The sequence below is a fragment of the Sugiyamaella lignohabitans genome, chromosome B (assembly GCF_001640025.1).
Source record: "Sugiyamaella lignohabitans strain CBS 10342 chromosome B, complete sequence".
Lineage (NCBI taxonomy): Eukaryota > Fungi > Ascomycota > Dipodascomycetes > Dipodascales > Trichomonascaceae > Sugiyamaella > Sugiyamaella lignohabitans.
In genome coordinates, this window is record NC_031674.1 from 1,621,111 (window position 1) to 1,643,347 (window position 22,237).

Consider the following 22,237-nt stretch of genomic DNA (forward strand, 5'->3'; position numbering starts at 1 on the left):
TTGTGTTTGACAGAGTTATTATGTAGCAAGAGGACTCAGTAACGGAGTTTAACAGGGTTACCAAGATGATTAAGATGACAAATAGACAGTAGTCTTATACCCAAAAGTAGTCAGATAGCGATAAATGTCGACGAATACAGATTGATATGAAGTAGTATGATAATACTTGAGGAACCTAGAAGACCAGTATATGACTGAATATGACTAGATTATTGCTGGAGGTCGATACCGAGTCGAACTAAACCAATACCGGGGCCGATGCTTGAATCCACGATATACTAGACACTCTAGAACGGCAGAACCGCTATAAAAAGGCCAGTACCAGATAAGGAACAAGACTAGGCTAAATAGCGAGATAGCCACTAAATCCACGAATAATTATCAGCTAGCAAATTGGAGTTGTAAAAATAGTGACCGTCAAAAAAATATAAAGACCAGTCAGCAAAAATACACACCCACAGCAGGCTAGCTAGTAATTAGCGATAAGTAAAAGAATAAGCTTTAACTTTAGCGTTAAACGTGCTCTCAGGATTGCAACAAAATAAGCTTTTTTTAACACCCACGCAAACGAGCCGATGATGCGGAGTGCGTATAGCTTGTTTAGATAATAGTGCAGGCAGAGACGAAGTAGGGGTTGAAGAGACGGAAGCAGGTAGACTAAGCTAGATTAGTAGCGAAAAAAATCCGGAGATGTATCACACGAAAAGTGGTCAAGACAATGACTACACTTGAAATCAAGGTAGAACCAAAAGTACCAATATAGGAGTTGGAAGAGGACGAAATTGGAACCAAGGCACCAAAAAAAGACCAACCGTGAACCAATTGGATATCAAACAGATACCAAAAAGGTAGACTGAAACAGATAATAGATAGTGATACCGGATACCAACGGAGGATCCAGAACAAAGTACCCAAACAGGCAGAAACAGGAGTGGCAAGCGTCTGCAGATGGACAGGTCAAGTAGTGATGTGATAACTGTCAGTGGGGATCCAATGGTAGAAATAAATCGACTATCAAAAGCTCAAGCCAGACAAGTGCAGCACAAGGTTTGGACACGAAAAGTGGGAGCGGTACGTTGGAGTAAACCTGGTAGCTGGAGTGATACTGGTAGCGGTACTGATAGTAGTGACTCTGATACTGATATCGATACAGATTATATCGAGCTGGTGATGCTGATAGTAAATACTAATATCGAAGTGGTGGTGATACTGGTACTGATACTAGCGAAAAGTACTAATAAAACGAAGCGAGAAACAAAAGTTTACCAGCTGAGAGTTTAAATATTAAGCGAAATAACCAAACCAATTCCAGAAACCTAAAAATTGAAAAGGATACTTAGAACAATTATAACCGGTGACGAAAAATAAAATAATCGAAATAATAAAAAAAACGAAAATAAAAAAGAATTATTAATAGCGATTAATAAGGGTATGTACAATAGAGAGCCAAAGTATCGAAACGAAAAAAATGGAAAATCAAAAAGAGGACCAAACACAATCAATATATATTAATATAATGCACACCGGGATAAAAATCCGCTAGACTATTACTACTAGTACAGAGAGATTATAGCTAGGATTAGTTTTAGTGGGTAAAATGTGCCCTGACTAAAACAAAGACAACCCATTCTGAGAAAGTAGGAGGGGTGCGTACAGCATAAAGACGGGGAGGGGAGGGATGCGCGCAAGATAGCAGCAGAAAAAGCAATTAAGCAGGGAGATGTGATAATCCTGGCAGTAGGTCGGTATGCTGGTGGGAGGTTGTGGGATGGACAGATTTGGAAGGTATGTACGAGAGCTGCATGATGCGAACATGATGCGAACGAGTGGGACACATTCGTTTCAGTCTCGTTTGAGTAGCAAGACAAAAACACAAACGAGAGATGGAGGTGGGGGGAGAGGAGCAGCAGCAGCAGCAGCGCAGAACAGCACCAGCACCACCCACAGCCTGCTGGTTCAGAAAGGCAGGAGGGGCGATGTTATCAGCCAGCAGCAGCGTCACCAGCAGCCTGTGACCGACCGATAGAGGCACGGGCGGGCCACAAACCCACGATGGGATCTGGCCGGGAAGGGTGACCCCACACCCTCCTGCGAAGCAGGAGCAACCAGGGTCTGGGGCGGAGCCCCAGCCGCCGGAGGCAGGCGGGGAACCCGGTTTAAGTGGGCGAAGCGGGGGGCCACACGAGAACCGACACGAGACGACACTGGCTACGAAAACTGCCCAGAAAAAGCAAACCCACCCACTACCTCCCGTCCACGAGGGGCAGCTACGCGGAGATAAGAAAACGACACTCCATCTCAAGGGGGCCAGCGAGGGGGGGGGGTCTGCCTCCGGCGGCTGGGGCTCCGCCCCAGACCCTGGTTGCTCCTGCTTCGCAGGAGATTGCGAGGACCGTGGAGCCCGCGAAGTCAGAGAAACGAGGGGAGAACGGGAACGGGAGCGGGAAGAAGGGGAGAACCCGAGGGGAAACGGGAACGGGAAAGAGGGGAGAGGAGGGAGGGGCGATCACGACATGGCAGACGTCACCGTGAATTACTGGGCACACCCGGCTGCTGGACCACCCGGTCGGTCACCCAGTGAGCGAGCCACATCAACGTACTAGCGTCACCGTGCCCCGCCGGTACGGCCTGCCAAACTGTTCGCATTTCTAAACCGGATGATGACGACTAATGATGGGCTGATGCTATTGTTGGCAACACGCTCAGTGGCAGCAGCCAGCTAGAAAGCCTGCCTAGTTAGACGCTCGTCATCACCAGCATGGAATCTGCCTAACAGTAGCTGGTTCGCTGGTTCGGTGATAGCGCATGGATGGATGGATGGATGGATGGATGGATGGATGGAAGCCGGTCCGTCGCGAATTTGTTTTTTCGTCGTCGTTTCCATGGGCGGACAGCAGCTGTAGCCTTCCGCCATGACCACTTCCTGCTCCACCTCCACCACCGCCTCACATCAACCCAGTTGGTCTGTAAGCCCGTCAACCACACCCGCCAATGCGTCACCTCCAGCAGAAGCAGAAGCAGAAGCAGCAGCAGCAGCAGCAGCAGCAGCGGCAGCACATTTGCTTTTGTCAGCGAGTGGTCTTTTTCTGTCTTATCTGCAGCGGTCGTACCAACGTTGAGCACAGTCATCTGTCTCTTGTTTAATGGACGTCGAAATAACCGTACATAGAAACCACCGCCCTTGGATTACAACAAAAAGCAAGGTGCCGCTGCCTAAATCGTGAAAAAAATCGTCCGTTGCTTTTTCCAATCATAATCCCCACCCATGCATATCCTGCACCCCCCCTCCATCCTGTCGCCAAAAGGAAATGTCCCACATCCTTCGCTCCAGAAAAATCCGAGGGTGGGGCCTGGGGGGCTGTCTCCGGCGTCTAGGGCGTTGGTCCAGGCCCTGGCTGCTGCCATCGCTTCGCTCGAGTCGGGTGAGGGGTGTGGAGGAGCTCTCGCGAAGCGAACTCTGCGGGGTCTGGGGCAGCACCCCAGCCGTCGGAGGCACGCACGTCACCGTACCGGACCCCTGGCTGGTGCTCATTGCTACCGTCCAGCGAGCATATTCTTGCTATTGAGGACGGGCTGCCGGTTGTCAAATTATTGTTGCTGCTGCACTCAGTAGTCCCAGGTGTCCATCACCTGCAGCGCATGTTTAATCACTGCGATGTGCGAAAAAACGAACAAACGAACAAACGAGCCAGCCAGTCACGAACCACCCCAGCCAACCAACCAGCCGATTCTCCTCGGCCCCCCACCCCCTCGATGCCCACTACCCACGCCCGACTCGAGCGCAGCGAGAGGAGCCACCAGGGTCTGGGGCGGAGCCCCAGCCGCCGGAGGCAGTCCCCCCCTCCTTCTCAGCCCGTGACCCGCCCAGAGGGGCCGGCCGCAGCGATTGTGCAACCCGTATGCTGGAGCGTTATAATATTGTAAAGATAGGAAGGAGCAGCATGCACCAGGCAGTCCGAGCGGCAGCGCCCTGAAAACAGAAGGATCGGAAGGGCGCTCAGTGCTGGATTTATTTTCGCGCCGGTCATCAGCTCTAGTGAGAGGTTTTATTTTGTTTTTCTGGGTCTGCTGTACATGGCTACACTGGGCATGTTCGCTCCTGTAATCCATTACGTTACCACCACGTTTCTTTTTCCGCGAGCTACTGCGTCAAGAGGGGTAAGGCCATTACCGGGGAGAACTGCCACCGTCCACGGGGACCAAGGTGGGGTAGCTGGGGGCCAGTGGGTGCGCCTCCGGCGGCTGGGCTCCGCCCAGACCTGGTTGTGCTCGCTTCGCGAGCTTGGGGGGTCCGTGCCAAGAAATGCTGATGTGGCCACGAGCGGGGTTGGTTGGTTGCCTGATGTAGCCAACTGGGGGTAGGGGGTGTGCTTCCGGCGGCTGGTTGTCGGCCCCAGACCCCGCTGCTCCTGTCGCTCCGCTCAAGTCGTTCCGCTCAAGTCGTTCCGCCCCACGATCCCAGCCAACTCCTGCTTCGCAGGAGCAACCAGGGTCTGGGGCGGAGCCCCAGCCGCCGGAGGCAGACCCCCCTCCCCCACGCGCGATCTAGCGATCCATTGTGAAAAAAAATGTGAGTTCGTTCCGTGGTAAGACATGTCGAAAGAGGAACGGAGGCGGCCAGCCACGGCCATCGGACGTGCCAGAAGACAATGGCTTGGCCGACCATCATCGACAGCCCATCGGACGACTGACAGTTGACAGTTGACTTGCATCAGGCTCTCTGGGCCCGCAGACCAGCAGACTAGCGCGTGGATTGACAGACATTGGGCCGGTCCCAGCTACCAACCATCAGCCAGCCGGAGGGGCTCTTGATGCCACTACCACCACCCGCCCGCCATGACACTAACACACGAGACCGTTAATCAGTCAGGCCATTAGCTTGTCACCGCTAGTGGGTCGACTCGGGCGTGGCGGGGTATGCCTCCGGCGGCTGGGGCTCCGCCCCAGACCCTGGTTGCTCCTGCTTCGCAGGAGTGTCTGGACCCCTCAACACCCGACTCGAGCGCAGCGAGAGGAGCAGTGGGGTCTGGGGCGAAGCCCCAGCCGCCGGAGGCTGGCCCCTCCCACCGAGTGGAACAGGCCCAGCTCAGTCACTAGACCACGGGGCTAGTGTTGGCGCTACTGCGGTGATGTGCAATTTTAGTGCACAGGCAGGCGGGCCAGCTCATTAGCGGACGTTGGCGAGAGCAGCAGCTCCACCGCCAAAACTAGCTCGCTCGCTGCCATAATAGTGGGGCAGTTATAGCGGCAGCCCACCAGCAGCAGCAGAGGCAGAGGCAGAGGCAGAGGCAGAAGCAGAAGCAGCATCCCGCAGCGGCACCTCCAGCATCTGCTCTTTAGAAGCAGCAGCAGCAGCGGATGGAATCTCATTCAAAAATGCAGCGGCCAGCCCCGCGTATGTAGTGAAAATAGTCGAGGGTGTGCATTCCGATGTTGTTCCGGACCTTTGTTGTGAGTGCAGACGACCGACCTTTGTTTGGTTCCGATGGATGCAGATTATTCCGGCCCCCACACGCTAACCTCGAGCGAAGAGGGGGAGGGGGGGGGTCTGCCTCCGGCGGCTGGGGCTCCGCCCCAGACCCTGGTTGTGCTCCGCTTCGCGGAGCCACTGGGACTGTCGACGCCCGACTCGAGCGCAGCGAGAGGAGCAGTGGGGTCTGGGGCGCAGCCCCAGCCGCCGGAGGCAGCCACCCCTCTCTTCAATTGTGTGGCCGGGATCTGCCTTCCCAGCCCGGTTAGTGCTGAGGGTGTGATCGATGGGGAGGAGGGACGTACAATCGCGCAAAGGAGATAGAAATGCGACAATCAAAAAGCAAATTGGAGCTGCGAAGTTCATGGCACTTGGGGTCTAACTGCTTTCAACAGCGCGCCACCCTGCCTCGAAACATCCACCCATCAAAAAAAGACCATTAGTCCCCACTGGTGCTGGTGCTGGTGCTCCCCGCTAATTTAGCATGCAGCTGCACTAGTCTAAATTGTGTTAATTCCTCGCTAGCACCAGGTGGTGCTAGTGGGATCTGTATCACAGCCAATCACTGAGTATCGCGACATGCTTTTGTTTGTTTGTTTGCTGGGCCTTTACGAGGGGTAGGGGGTCTGCCTCCGGCGGCTGGGGCTCCGCCCCAGACCCTGGTTGCTCCTGCTTCGCAGGAGTTTCTGGGCCCGTCGACGCCCGACTCAAGCGAAGCGGGAGGAGTAGCGGGGTCTGCCCCCCAGCAGCCCGACACGGGCCCACCCATGGCTGTGTGTGATTTTGATCAAAATCATGGAGAAGATGGCCCGATGCAGCGCTAACAATGGCGGCCCCATACCGCGACTGCCCACTACTGGTTTAGCGAATGATTTACAAGGTTAACCTTAAAGATCCAGGACTGGGGGCCGTTAGGCATGGATGGGCATGACCGGCCCACCAACACAACGACTCGAGCGAAGCGAGAGGAGCAACCAGGGTCTGGGGCGGAGCCCCAGCCGCCGGAGGCAGACCCCCAGTCCCCTCGTACCCCCCTCTAGTGCCCATGCTTTTGGTAGGACAGGAGAGACCTACGGCCGCCTCGCTAGGTTAATTTTACTTAAGCTTTAGTTTAAGTTTTGGGCTTGACTGCTTAAACCACTTAAGCTCAGCCCGGGCGGGTTTAGAGCAGCGGCCGGACGTGACAGGCTGGGCGTGGTAGGTCAGCAGGCAGCAGCGAGAAAGACATGCCACTGAGCTTAATATTACTTCTTTACTTTTTGCTTTTACTTTTGGTTTTGGTTCATTTGGTTTTTATTTTTATTTTTATTATTATTCGCTATCCACTGTCGGGCGCCGCTCTGAGCGCATTGCTCGACTGAGACACCGGCCGTGCTCTTCCTACCCCGCCGCCTCAGTTGTCCAGCAGCGGGCCCTGCCAGACTCACAGCTCGTTCGGATCAGAATCCCGTGCCGGTGTCGTGCTCGCAGAACAACCTCTCACCCCCCGTCCACACGCCAGCATCTCAAGAAATGGCCTGATCTTTTCGCTCTCAAGCACCCCTCCGAAGTGGGGAGTCCGCCTTACCTAAACAAGCCGTCGATCGCCAGCCTGCCACTGCTGCTGCTGCACCCCGCAAGCCTGTCAGTCAGGTTGCGGCCGATCTGCTCTCTTAGCCGCCAGGTCACCACCGTGGCTGCCTCCGGCGGCTGGGGCTCCGCCCCAGACCCTGGTTGCTCCTCTCGCTGCGCTCGAGTCGGGCGTGGGGATCGGGTCGGAGCTGGGTTAGGAGAGGTCTGGTGCGGTGGGGTGAAGTGGAGGGAGGAGGAGGAGGAGTGAGGCGTTTGACGGATGGGTGTACTGGTCTGGCGGATAACGTCGCAGCTTCTGCGGTCTCACTCTTAATTCTAGGGGTCACAGAATAGAGCCTTTGCGGGCTGCTCCGCCCAAGCTGGCAGGGCTATGACTATCACTTCATGTATAGTCCCGAAACCGGATTTATTCACGACGCTTAGGATCCACCGCTATAGCCCGGTATATTCCATACGTAATATGCAGACCTATTCAATTTCCATATGTAACGTTTGCTGTGGGCAATGGAAAATATGTACAGTAGTGGAAGAAGCATCTAATTTAATATTATTTGTTCCATATTTATTTTTTGGATATGTGGGCAAACTTCATGTACTGTTTATTTTATACCTATCAAATATGTATAATAATATTTTGCTTTATTTTATTCCGTTTTTATTATTCTTGATTTATATATGGTTGATTTTTTATCTATACCACTCACTAGCTTCCCTTCTTGCCTTTGCTTTTAGCATTGCTTTTGTCTTTTGCTGCTGGTTTGTCTTGCTTTTCCGGTTGCATTTACTAACCGCCTTTGCTTTTATCTCAACTCTTGATTCTGATTTACCTTCTTTTTCTTTTTTATCTTTTTTGTCTATTTATTTATTTTTATTTATGCTGTGTATGTATAGTGCAAACGTAATGTATATCTCCGGCCAACCCCTTGTCTCTTTTTATAGAAGCCAGTGCAGCGGTACATCAAACGAACATGTCTCACACGGACATATCGCGGACGCAAACACGTTGAGCAGCTACTCACTCCTCTCCAGAATACATACCACAGATGCGCTCTGCCACAGCTGCCCTCTCTTTTGGGATCCTATCTGTAAGGACATCTCCTTTTGGGAAATACTTTCCCAGCTTCCTGTCGGCCGGCACTTACCGACCTCCGACCCGACCCACTCCCTCCACTTCTACCTCACAGCCAACCAAACAGTCCATCCAAAAAACGTTTTTTACCAGGCAGCCCGACGCCCGACTCGAGCGCAGCGAGAGGAGCCACGGGGTCTGGGGCAGAGCCCCAGCCGCCGGAGGCATACCCCCCCCTCCCCCTACATGAGAACGAGAAACAACCCCTGAAGGGGGAAACTCCGTGTTTAGGAGATCGGCGCATATCAGGCAGAAACCATGTGATAGCGCGCCACCACGCGAGATTAGGTTGCGATCTAACTTTTTCTAGAGTACAGATCTGGCTTTTGAGGAGGTTAGTTCGGCAGTGGTAGTCGTGACAGGTAGACCTGGGATCCAGGTTGTGAAAGTAGGTAGAAAACTGGAAGACGAGAGCGGTGCTTTTGATACAAGTGAGACAACACATTAGCGAGAGACGATTTTCAGGTATGGATAACCGTTAAATGCCTGCAGTGTAGTCATCTGCATGGATTGACAGCCGACTCGATGATCTGCAGTGCACCAAGCTTGACGCCTGATAGCGCACCGGTTGTCATTTTTATTTGGCAGCTTCTATAGGTAAGCGACACTTAATATGATGTAGTATTTTAGTCCGGCACTGGGATCTTCGCAAATTATCTGATTGTCAGTCTGCCAGAGGTCTTGATTATCGGACTTCTTTTTTTGTTAGCGTCTACACTAGTAGCGGCAGCAGCAGGAGCGACGGCAGCATTTTGATTAGCGGGGAAACTAGCAATAGCACGATTAAAAGTATGACTAGCATTTTGGAGTCACCGATTAGTTGCATGAATAAGAGAGATCAGTCAGGACTAGTCCTTAGCTAACGATGTCGGCTAAGGGATTTTCATAGTCATGATATCAAAAACGGGGGGTGGTGGACAAGTAAAGTAGATAGGCAGGTTAACTTTGTATGGTTCGGGAAATCTTTTGTTCTATTTATTGTCCTCGTTGTCATCATTTTAGTCCTAGTTCCGACCAGCTTTTCATTTTTAGAATATATTAATCCAAAATGTACTTATGTATACTAGATTCTAATTATCCGGAACTACTTTGGAAATAAAAATATAATAAATCCGGTCGGATATTGAACATCTGTCAGGTTCGAGATTACTAGAGCCACAACGGCCCAGGACATATCTGGAGAGCTCTAGGATAAAACATTAAATGACGTAGCTGCAGACCCACAGGAGGAACCGACCAAACTCGGCAGCATAATCCACTTTGGGATTATTATCGAGACTGATTAGCATCAAACACAACCAATGATCAATAAGAAGATCGCAGCATTTTTACATGACAAGGGCTTCCAAGATGTCATTGTTCCGGATATTTGTGTAAAACAGAAGCATAGCAGAAATCTCCCGTTCATGGGAACGAGCGGAACGAGACCACTTTATGCGGAGATCTACTTAAACCATGGTTCGGCAGACGATTGTCACTACCGGCCTCCTCGATCTGCGAGAGTCTACATTTTGTTTTGTTTTTTTACTTTAAATTTTATTTTTTTGGTGGCTTCGGTGAGGAGTACTTGTTGTCTCAAACACACGGGTTGGAAATGTCTTAGAATATTTACATTGCACATGAGATCTGTTGTCAGTAACCCTCCTCAAAAAGGAAAAATAAGATTGTAGGCGGTTTTATACCGGTCGGACTTCAAAATGTTAGGAGGGGGGTGAGGGGAGGGGGTAGAGGTCATTTGATTTTTCATAATTCTATTGGTGGTGTTCAACTTCAACTGATATGCTTGTGTAAAATCTGTGTCTATTCTATATAACTTGAATTAAAAAGCAATAACAGAGAACATGAAGAAAGGTCCAGACTGTGATAGTGAGTCGCGCTCCGTTACCGACTGTCTCGGTCGGCTAGAATCTTCAAAACCAGGAGCTCTCGCTGACAATAATAATCAAAATTCTAAAATAAAAAATATATCTTTTGATATTCAGCAATGGTCATTACTGTGCAATAGAGTAAATAATTTATGCGATTAGTTGAAGGGCGGGCTTAACCCGTAGCTTTGCTTTAAAGTTAATATTAGGGGTGAACGTATTTATCTGCACACCCATTAAACTTAATTCCCCGTTGACGAAATTGATACTACTTCTCTAGTATACGAAATCGCTGTTCATCTAATTTCCTGTTTCATTTGGTTATCAGGGAAATAATGGTTTAAAATCTGAAGCTCGTGAAACCAGAAAACTGTATTTGGTACTTCTTTAATACCCTGGCTTTCAAGAATATTTTGTTTTTATCTCGTCTACGACTGGCTATACCCTCTGTCTTTGAAACCATCAATTTCTTCCAGCTTGATATTGAAATAGATACCAATTAATTAATCTCTTACTACCACTGGAAAACATTTTGTTCTGTCTGGTTTTGAGTTATTTTATTATCTCAGAAATAAATTAGAACACCATCCAGTTCATATGTTATTTTCTGAAAAGGTAATAGAGAATAATAACTTCAGTTCTGAATTTGAAAAAGAGCCATACCAATTCTTCTTCTCGTCAAGGACAAGAGTCGACTATTTTTTGGGTTGTCTTGAAATAAACGAATACAAAGTATTCCAAAACTTCAGAGATTCTCATTCACAGTCAGCTCACTCTTCTCTATTAACTTTAGCACTGGTAAAGTAGAACTAATTGAAATATCCATGAAAGAAAATATTTAAATCATCCTAAATGTTACCAGTATAGATTCTTTAATCTTGGCCATGAAAATACCATCTCTTGGAAATAAATTGAAGAGTTCATGGCCAAGAGACAGCAAATAATTTTCGGCTAATCTCTATTACACTTTTTAAAGAGGATTTTTTCTTTATATTTTTAATTTACCCACTCCCTAGTTCCTTGTCATTAACTTAGAATCCAGTTAGACAACTATCTCAGGAACTCTAGATTCAACAACAATGACCCGTTTTCTTTCCACTATTAAAGGGCTGAGACTTTCAAAACTTTTGTTAAATGAATGAGGTCCAAATTATGTTGGCATAGATTATTTCCAAAAAGCAGGCTTACGATAGTTGATGTGAACGAAAAAGAGAGCTAGAAGGCAAAGAAAGATTAATTTATAATAAGCAATCCACACTACCGTATTACTGATATTACCAACAGCCATCAACGTGTGCCCACAACTTCTACAAATGGCCAATATTCATCACCAACTAATGACAACCACATAGAATAATCAACCGAAAGGCAACGGACAGATCCAGGTGAGATTATTGGAAACCTTTTGATCATAACAGTGACCTTGATGATATACCGGAGAATTAAAAAAGAGATTTCACAGTAGCAACAAGTTAGAAGTATATTTCGAATGATAAAAGGCTAGTGAGATTATAGGGAAACAATACAATTCACCATAACTGTGATTATTAACCATATACCAAGAGAAAAATAAAACAAGGTGCACTAGTAATTGAGACACAACTGGTTCAATTTACAATAGAGTCGCTCACTTTGTCATTAAATGATATGAAGCGGGGTGTAGGTTTGACGGATGTCAAATAGTCGACCATAAGCCTGATATAAACTAGATACCAAGAAGATCATACTCAGAGTTCACAAGTGAACGGTTATGCTAGAGGTCAATTTGCAACAAATCGTATAGAATAATAATTCACAAGCATACAGAGATAGCCAGGTGAGATTACTGTCAAACTATGACCAAAAGCATTATATTAACCATATACCAGGGGTATTACAAGATATCTTTCACAACTAAATATGGACTCTGGATGAATTTGCAACAAGTCACATAGAACTTTATTTCTATTAGTATACCGACAAAGCCAGATGTGATAAATGGCAAAACATTGTCATAACCATGATAATTTAACCGTATACGAAGATGGCAACAAGATAAAGTTCGCAAATAAATGGTTCGGGATCTAATTGTACGAAAGTCAAGTAGAGCAGTCATTCAATTATCACAAGGACAAAACCAGGTGAGCGAGATTTTCTAGGCAAAATATTGACCACATAAATGATATTAAACATATACCAAGAAAACAACAACCGAGTCCTCAAATAGATAAGATCCATCAGTTCATTGCAAGAAATCAGCATTGTCTTTCGAATGGTATATAGACAGTCCAGGCGAGATCATTAGCAAGCTGTTGACCATAGATGTCAATATTAACCAAGACCATAATAAAACAATGTTCTCAAATAAATGATACCCATCTGGTTCAATTGCAGTAAGTGTATACCAAATCGCCATTAATCATGGCATAAGGACCTGCGGACCTGTTGATTTTATCCTGTACTTTGTTTCAGGGTCTTTGTTAGATCTAGTTGTGGTCGACGTTATTACAGAACTAATAAATTGATTAGTGTAAAAACCCAGTTCCAAGCAGTAAGATTAAAAAAGAGCTAGGATTTTTATTTTACCACTGTTTTAAATTGTAAGTTGGTGGTGCCATCATCCTGTCGGTTTCTCGTTTAAAATTTCATTTGATATTTTACGTTGAAGGTAACCAGTTATTTGCATTCTAACGCTGGAGTGACTGGCGACGAGCCACAGGAGTCGACACTTGACACATGCATGGTGAGCTGATTCACGTTGATGTACCTATTTCCTTTAAACACTCAATTTTTGTTCACTCTCGTAGATGGCTACGGATGAAAAAAGTTTGTATACACGCGACCAGAAACTTTTATACTGGCTTGGTCTAAGTATGTGACGCAATCTGGTCAGCATTGCAGAGCTCGTATTGAAACTGGCACTAAGGAGAATCACTGTGAGAGATTTGAAATTTATACATGGTTTTGGCGAAGTTCTTTGCTTAGATAATCCTAGGATGCCAATAATCAAGTCCAGCTGAAGATTTCAAAGAGATTCCAGTAATATCTGTAGCTTTACACAAATCCCTCTCTTTTGCGGTAAAGGAAGTTATATGGCCCGCCAAGGCAACGGCTCGATCGAAGCTGAAGATTCCAAAGAGATTCCAGTAGTATCTGTAGCTTTACACAAATCCCTCTCTTTTGCGGTAAAGGAAGTTATATGGCCCGCCAAGGCAACGGCTCGATCGAAGCTGAAAATTCCAAAGAGATTCCAGTAATGTCTGTAGCTCTTTACACAAATCCCTCTCTTTTGCGGTAAAGGAAGTTACAAGGCCCGCCAAGGCCACGGCTCGATCGAAGTTGAAGATTCCGAAGAGATTGCAGTAATCTGTAGCTCTTTACACAAATCCCTCTCTTCTGCGGTAAAGGAAGTTACAGGTCCCGCCAAGGTATTGGCTTGATCGAAGCGGGGTCTGGGACGGAGGCCCAGCTGCCGAAGGCATGGACCCAAGAAATCAAAATAATCCGTTAAATATTAAATACGTATACTATAGCGCCTATGTAAGTTTATAAGCCAAAGGGCAGCGATTGGACAGGGGTTAAAAAATGGAGTTGACGATATCGGAACCAATGGTAGCACCAGCACCGAAGATAGCAGCGTTTCCGAGCTTGCTGCCGAACTTCTTGAATGCATCTGAGCCGTGGTGGCTGCCTTGGGCTGGTGGTGGTTGTTGGACAACCACGGGCTGAGGCTGCTGCTGCTGTTGAGGATAATAGTTGGTGCTAGGAGGAGGAAAGTATGGAGGAGCGCTTTGAGAAGGAGGAGGGGCGTTATAAGGAGCCTGGCCTGAAGGACCAGAGTTGTAGTACTGAGGATTAGGAGGAGGGGTGTATGCGTTCTTCTCATTGTAAGATGCAGAAGGAGGAGAAGGACCACCGTGAGTGAGATGAACGTAGTTACTGGGGAAAATACCCTCTTCACTAGTACTGGTATTACGACCTCTCCACCAGTCGGCATTCAATTTCTCCAAAACGACAATATGATCACCTTTGCGAAGACCCAAGTCAGTAGGCTGTTGTTTAGCATAATCATAGGCAGCCTCGGCGAATTCACCGCCAGGAGGACCAGCAGGAGGTCCACCAGGAGGAGGCCCTGCAGGTGGACCACCAGCCATAGCACCGGCACCTCCAGCAATGGCAGCTACAGGAGCAGCTCCGTTGGAGTAGTGCTTGGGAAGGGCATTGATGACCTCGTTGTAGAACCCTTCACTAATGACGTTCGAGTCTTTGAGAAACTGGAACTCCTACAAGCTCGTTAGTAATAATTCTAGCCACTTCATGGAATCAAACGGACACCGAACGGATATCAAACGCTGCGATGTGGATCTAATTCGCAAATCAATTCCGATCTCAGAACTAATTACAGTCCGTATTTCCACAGTAATATCTCTTTACTGGAAAACAGCAAATACCGGAAAACCGAGAGTGTACCACTGGAGCCTCATTGATAGCCGGCGAGTGATAGGCAGTGATAACTAATCACTACTGATATCACAGCCTAATCACAGCTGATAGAGTGTGCAAAATGATAAAAAAAGAAATCGAAAAGTCAGAATCGACTTCACAGCATTCAATAGATCCTCACCGACACTGAAATAGCTGAATAATCAGCATGAAAAACCTATGAAATTGGCAACAACGACCACATCCACCAGTCGACAGCCGAACTCCGTCGGATGAGCGGTTTCGGTCTGTTTTACCGTCTCCTCGCTGGCACACTTACATTCTGAATAGTGGTCAAAGACCTGTTAATATAAACCTCGTTGTTGGCCATGACAAAAGGCGATATTTGAGCTGAAATAACAACCAGAAACGAAACACACTCTGCTCGCCCCAGAATCGGATGCGTGCTCTTAATATACACACAGGCCGTAACTGAAACACCCACAGGAGGCGGAGATTATGTGCGGCATTTTTACCTGCTTATACGAGCCGTGAGTTACGACTCTACGACTCTGAACGAGGCAGTGATTTTAACTTCAGCACGTGACGCCTCCCTCACTCACTGTCGGGGGAGGGTTCTGCCTCCGGCGGCTGGGGCTCCGCCCCAGACCCCGCTGCTCCTCTCGCTACGCTCGAGTCGGTCCGTCGACGGTCCCAGCAGTCTCCTGCGAAGCAGGAGCCACGGGGTCTGGGGCGGAGCCACGGGGTCTGGGGCGGAGCCCCAGCCGCCGGAGGCACTCTCCCCACAGCCAAGTGCGAGCCAATAAAAATGTATGTAATATATAATCTAGGGACCTCTTTATTTGTTGAGGTTGATGAGATCTCGGTCAGGGAGCCAGAAGGTTAGTGCTTTGTCTGCTGTGGCCATGAGCATAGTTTTGGGGCTGAACGCTAGGAGCGCAGCTACTTCCTGGTTGCTGTCTAGCGAGATAACCGGTGAGAGGGTGGGTGCTGATTTCGACAGCTGGCTTGTATCCCAGATATGGATTTTTTTGTCGTTAGATCCTCCGAAAATGTATTTACCGTTCACGGAAAACGCACATTGTGACGATAAGGAAGCTTGTCGGCCATTGAGGGGCACTAATCCCGCCAGTCGTCCTTGTGGTGTGCCATTATAAGCATCGTATATATAAGTAGACGCATCGGTGACCAACATGATGTAGTTTCCGTTATTAGAAACCTCGATCTTACACCATCGGACGCCGGCTGGGGTGTTGGGTTCAAACGACATGAACGGTCGCTCCTGGTTTTTCACGTCGTATAATGCAATAGAATTCAACTGTTCACATCCAACAATAAATACAACTCCTGTAGCATCGAACGTCACGAGAATAGGGCCTGGTACGTTCAGTAAACTCTGGCATGAGGGCGACCTCAGGTCCCATAACCGTACCGAATGATCTAAACTTGCCGAAATAAACGTATCTGACATAGGAGACACCTCTAGCGACGTGACTCGATCTTTGTGGCCCTTGAAATACCGGATGAAATGGTTATCATGTAGCGATAGATATCTGATAGTATCGTCCTCTTTCGTGGATGCATATACACAGTTCATCGAGTTGTGAGTGAACCTGGCCAAGTTGGCTCCATACTTTTTACTGAAAATAGTTTTACTGTGCTTTCCTGTCTTACAATCGTATAATTGAATCGACTCATCCTGAGTCTCGTTGGCTGTTGTGATGCAATATAACCCCGAGTCGTCAAAGTCTAACGAAGTGATCTGGGCTTCTTTGTGATTTCGCAGAGTTTTCGACGGCCGGAACGAGGCCATCACCTCCAAGTTAAAAGGCAGCGCCGACGACACCGACGGCGAGCTAGCCATTCTATGATATTAGATTCTATTCTACACTTTTGGTCAAAATCTTCCTCTCGTTCGTCTCGCGATACCTGAAGTTCACTGTCGATCTTCGTCATGGACTTCAGTGAAAAGTTCTCAAAAACCACCGGTTATGTGCACATGCTGCATCTGGGATTATCAGGGGTCGGCATGCCTCCGGCGGCTGGGGCTCCGCCCCAGACCTTGGCTGCTCCTCTCGCTGCGCTCGAGTCGTTGCGTCGACGGTCGGTGCCAATCTCTTGCGAAGCAGGAGTAACCAGGGTCTGGGGTGGTGCTCCAGCCACCGGAGGCAAACCCCACCGCTCGAATTGCCCCATAGATACAAGTATCCCCAGTTTCGATTGCTCCGTTGAGTCCATGCAATCAGACGAATAATATCTGAACACTCAAGAAATTACTCTAAACATGGAAGTACTGGTTGAATAAGACCGTCTGGAGATCTTAATCGACAGAACTTAACGTCCAGGTTACCAGCTAAATTTTGTAGTTGCTACCGGAAACACTAGTTAGATTAGGACATAAGCTATTCAGGATGAACATTCAAGCTAATATCTCCAGATGATTGCACTCGAGTAAAATTTACGTTGGGTGGCATCAGTTTGGTTCGTCATGCCAACAAAAATATTACCCGGCGTTAAGTTATTGTTACCTGACCAGGATTTCAAATGATAAGTTATATTTCAATGCAAATTATGACGTGATACTGCTTCTTTTTGTCTTTTGTTTTATGAATAGCATTATCCAGTTTACTTTAAGTGATACACGGCCAAGCGACTTAATTTCATCAGTCAGACAAGTCTCTTGATCCTCATATAATCTTCCTATTACCCGGACTTCAATACAAAGTGCAACCAGCCGAGGAAGGCCGAGCTCACTAGTCGAGATTACGGAAATTGGCAGAGAAAATTAGCTGGTAGGCTGGAATTGAAACTTACAGACAGGAAATGATAGACTTTATCTGGAAATATGTTCAACTAAGTAAATACATTGGAGTCCCAGTCCCAACACACCTGTTAATACATACTACATTGCATTTTATCTAATATTGGCAAGTTACCCGGCCCTTATTGTTAAATTAAAAGGCCGTGTGTTTTCGAGGGACGCCATGACATGTATTGGAAGTATCTTAAATTAGATCAGAACCCACTGAACTCTTGAAATATTTAAGACTATCTACCCTGTGGTCTTGCAAATTATTGTATATTATTGTTTTTTTATTGTTTATGCAGGGTTCGCATGATCAATGTAGTCACGAGAAGATAGCGGCAGCCACGTGGCTATATAGCTACTCCAGGACTCTAATTCGCACCACTCTTTCGGCGAGAAGACCCATTTAATATATATGAGATTTATTCTGTGTTGTTTCATATATTCGTTGAAGGGCATTGTGGTTTGCCGGCCATTTGATTGGCTGTACTATTTTGTTGGCGTTTCTGCAGGATGCATCGCGATAAGGTAAGGTCCCGAGCTTGAATCCATACTTATGTAACAAAATAAGGTCCACGAAAATGCACCCCCTTCCCCTTATGAAATAATAAGCTAAAGTACAATATATTTGAATTATGTCCTTATCGGTCCAAATTCTGGATCAGGGTCTATATATCAAACCAGAGAATTGAGCATCGGCACATTTTGTATTGCATCCCGCCTCAGCTTGAATATGCTCTGATCCAAGTAAACTTCGAACAACCTTGCCTCCAGAAATTGGATGATAGAGTCTGTCATTGGTTAGTCTAATCTATAAGTTCCTAGGTTCAAAGGTGGTATTTCAATGTCACACTTTCTTCATTACGCTCTGAGTGACACACGATCAGGAGAAACCCTGAATATATGCAGAATTCTAATACTTTTCGAAGGCATTGCTAAATTTGTCTGTATCACACCCTATCTTCACGGTCCCAGCCATCTCCTGCGAAGCAGGAGCCACGGGGTCTGGGGCGGAGCCCGGGGCGGAGCCCCAGCCGCCGGAGGCAAAAGGGCGATGGAGGTGGTCGTGCCTCCGGCGGCTGGGCTCCGCCCCAGACCCCGTGGCTCCTGCTTCGCAGGAGAAATGACAGCTGGCCAAGAACGCGTGAATCTAAATATGCAATAGTATACAGTGTGTCTATGGAATAAGGTTGATCTGGAGGCCCTTGTAAAGAGGAGCGGTTTCTGGTAGAATAATGTCTTTGCACTGGACAACCTGCAGCTCAAGAGACTTCATGCTCTCGGCGTCGCCAATAACACCTACAAGCGTACCACCGAGCGATTTCGAAAAGTGCAGGGTACGTTCGAGAACCGAGTGCATCATGCCTAGGACGTCCTTGACAGCAAGGAAAAGTGGCAGCTGGTCGGCAGGCACAGAGTCAGGGGCAGGTCTTCTCTGTTTTCCGTCATCACCATGGCCAGCATATTTGTGAAATCTGTCTAGAGTCAAAGCAGCAAATAAATCGCCAGTACCAGTGAAGTAGCCTTTGAGAACAGGGAAACCAAAATAAAATGCTCTGGCAGTGCCGTCGGACTTTTTGGTGGATCCAAATGCATATAAAGTCGAGTCGGAATCAGGAAGAGTCACAGACGATAGAACCACATTGGGTACATTATACTCGGTATGAAGAACCTGCATGGCCTGTTTGGCGGTCTCAACCGAGGTGATTTTGATGCCAGTGAGAATCTCTGCTTCAAAAGCATTAGGGGTGACAATAGTCACATTACCTTCTTTAATAATTCGTTTGTAGATTGGAATGACAGCTTCTGACACATACAGCTTACCTTCATCTCCCATAACAGGATCTAGCACCCATATCGAGTGGGGGAATCTCTCAGATATATCTTGACAAATCTCGCCAACAGTGGCTAAAGCCTCAGCTGTAGGAACGTAGCCGGTTAAAATGGCATCGTATTCAAATCCAATCTCTTTCAGTCCCTCATATACATCTTTAATTTCAGCAGCAGATGCTTTAGTTCCACGAAAAGATCCATAACCAGTATGATTCGACAAATGAACAGAATTTAGGGCATCGACATCCCATCCTCGTAATTGTAAAGGAAAAGTTGCAGCTCTATTGCCAACATAGCCATGCACCACATGGGATTGGATTGACAGAAGTCGTTTTGTATCGAAGCTTGCCATAACTAGATGTGATCTTGTCTAATGTCTCCTGACACAGTCCTCCTTGATTCTACAAGAGACTTTTATATTTACAGTATTTCAGTATTGATCCAATCTAAGTTTGCAAAAGAATCGCTATTTTCACTGAACTTTTAGAGGCTTTATCTACAGGAAACAAGGAAACTCCAGTACCTTTTAGTGGCAAATATCAACGATTAATGAATAAGTATTACCCCTATGGAGATGCAATGTATAACGACACAAATGCAACTCAGACTACAGGATTATTTATTACCATTGATATCAGTCATACTTCAGATCCGGCACGGCGCTACCCACTGATAACGTCAGAGATTGAGGATGGAAATTTCACTTTTTCAAAAATAATAATTGACCGAATAATCTCAACTATCATCGAATCAAACTTCCAAATTCCAGTGATACCCACAGATAAATAATTACAGAATCACAGGTGAATCACGAACCAAATCTCCCACAGCAGCTGAACAGTTCATACCGGCATATCCAACCAGAAATCACGCACTTTCACTAATAAAAGCCCCTGAATATAATTTCACAATTTTATAAATTGAAAATAGCACATCCGGCCACGATCCAAGCCATCTCCTGCGAAGCAGGAGCCACGGGGTCTGGGGCGGAGCCCCAGCGGCCGGAGGCAAAAACAGACCCCAGGGTCGATCGGCGGTGCATGAAAATGAAAATATATAAACAAGTAGCTGCAGGACTTCAGAATCAGACGTGAAATTTACCAACAGAGGCTCCAGGATGACCTCAGAAACGCTGGACCCGTCTATTACGGCACAGACTGACCTGTATGGGCTTCTGGAGATCGATGTCAGCAGCCAGGAGTCGGATATTAGGAGAGCTTATCGACGAGTAGCTTTGAAATATCACCCAGACAAGAACCCGTCCGAGGAAGCGAAAGTGAAGTTCCACAGTTTAAATCTAGCACTTGAAACACTCGTGTCTGAAAATTTAAGAAGAGCATATGATCAGTTGAGAAAAGCATGGATTGAAAAAGAAGCTCGTAGAAAAGAGCTGGATGCGAATCGTCGTAAACTCCAGCAGGATCTCGAACAGAGCGAAAAAGTGGCGGTCGAGTCAGCCAAAGCAGCATCAGACGCGAAACGAAAGCTCGAGCTGCTGAAAATGGAGGGACTCAAGAAACGGAGACTGCACGAAGAGAAAATGGAGAAACGAAAAGCGCAAGTCCAGGTTGCCAACGACAAAAACAATGACAAAAAGTCAGACTCAGCGACCAAATCTGCTGCTCGATCTCGAGACATGAGCAGCAGTCCTGATCTTGGAGAGACTGATGCGACTGAAGAAGAGCGGACAGTGAAACTGCGATTTCGATATACTCCTACACAAGAATGGACTGAGCAGCAGATCAGCGATCTGTTCAGTCGATTTGGAGCCGTGGACCACGTTGTAATAATGCCCGTGGCCCCTGGCAAGAAGTTTTTCACTGTCGTGATAGTTTTCCAAGGACTGGATGGAGCACAGCTATGTGTATCTAAAGACTTCACGACTCTCGGGCCCGACTTCAAAGCGGTGAAATCTGCCAGTCTTCTACACCAACAGCTATCCACAGCCGACCAACCTACACCTTCACCACCACCCTCAGCATACCCAGCAAACTCTTCTCGTCCCATTGACCGCAACAGCTCCGACTACGCCCAAGCAACTCTGCGACGACTGCAAATGCTCTCAAAAGCCCACGAGTCTCACTAACCCTCTTATTTATTTAGTCCCGTTATTTATTCTTCATCTGTCCTCTGCCTGCCTCCGGCGGCTGGGGCTCCGCCCCAGACCCCGCTGCTCTTCTCGCTTCGCTCGAATCGGGCGTGGGGGTTTCCAGAGCTCCTCCTGACAGAAAAAGAGCTCGCGAAGCGAGCACAACGGGGTCTGGGGCAGCGCCCCAGCTGCCGGAGGCAGACCCACAACGCGGATAAAGCACCCAGAAGCTCGCGAAGCGAGCACTACGGGGTCTGGGGCAGCGCCCCAGCCCACCGGAGGTATGAGAAGTGATATAATCTAGCGATTTTTTTATGCGACTAAGACCCACATGAGAACAAACTGACACACAAAGCTGTAGAAGAACAGAAACTGGATACGTCGCTGACGCTGGCCAGACGAGATGGTCGCGGCAACAGGACTGGTGTTTCCATCGGGAAGAAGGATATATCGCAACGAACGAAGAAGGAAGAACGAGTTCGACGCCCATGTGTACAAAAATACCGCCCACATAACAGCCGAGTTGGCGATGATGGAGGTCACTAACATCGTTATAGTCACGCCAATAAACTTGTATCCACTGTAGGCCGCGAAGTCGAGCAGTTTAGATCCCGCGCTCAGAAGGTACGTTCCTAGTTTAATGATCATGAGCTCGACAATCACAAACGCAATGGCCTTGGATGCGACGTAGCCAAGAATCTCCGGGTGGAAATTTCCGTGCAACCCGGCAAATACCGAGCTTAATAATACATATGTCGTGAACCCCATCACCGGAATATACATGTCAGGAGCATTGATATCGTCACGAGCTGTCGCGAACCCGTCTACAGCTCCTGATGCCTCGGACCGCTGGATATGTCTCGACCACGGCTTGTGTCTCCATGGCAGCAACACAAGCAGAATTTTCCTGAAGACATACGAGTTGGAAACTTGGAAATAGTACTTCAATGCCGATATCGACACGTACTGGTTAATCTGCTGGTGTTAGATATATTTTTCGGGTTTGGAGAGGGGGTCTGGCCTCCGTCGGCTGGGGCGCTGCCCCAGACCC

The 22,237-nt window shown here is 47.6% G+C and overlaps 4 protein-coding genes across 4 annotated transcripts; 1 reads left to right on the plus strand and 3 right to left on the minus strand.

Annotated features, from left to right (window-relative positions):
* Positions 1–13,593: 13,593 nt before the first annotated feature.
* On the minus strand, positions 13,594–14,169 carry PIN3 (Pin3p; the record flags this gene model as incomplete). The annotated part of the gene is made up of 1 exon (XM_018879475.1): positions 13,594–14,169. One exon carries the CDS (start codon positions 14,167–14,169, stop codon positions 13,594–13,596), a length of 576 nt encoding a protein of 191 aa, XP_018737388.1.
* Positions 14,170–15,296: 1,127 nt separating this feature from the next.
* Positions 15,297–16,322, minus strand: SWD2 (Swd2p; the record flags this gene model as incomplete). Its single annotated transcript, XM_018879476.1, has 1 exon — positions 15,297–16,322. One exon carries the CDS (start codon positions 16,320–16,322, stop codon positions 15,297–15,299), a length of 1,026 nt encoding a protein of 341 aa, XP_018737389.1.
* Positions 16,323–18,441: 2,119 nt separating this feature from the next.
* Positions 18,442–19,449, minus strand: BUD17 (putative pyridoxal kinase BUD17; the record flags this gene model as incomplete). Its single annotated transcript, XM_018879477.1, has 1 exon — positions 18,442–19,449. The coding sequence occupies one exon, from the start codon at positions 19,447–19,449 to the stop codon at positions 18,442–18,444; it is 1,008 nt and encodes a 335-aa protein (XP_018737390.1).
* Positions 19,450–20,214: 765 nt separating this feature from the next.
* YDJ1 (type I HSP40 co-chaperone YDJ1) lies at positions 20,215–21,183 on the plus strand (the record flags this gene model as incomplete). Its single annotated transcript, XM_018879478.1, has 1 exon — positions 20,215–21,183. The coding sequence occupies one exon, from the start codon at positions 20,215–20,217 to the stop codon at positions 21,181–21,183; it is 969 nt and encodes a 322-aa protein (XP_018737391.1).
* Positions 21,184–22,237: the final 1,054 nt, after the last annotated feature.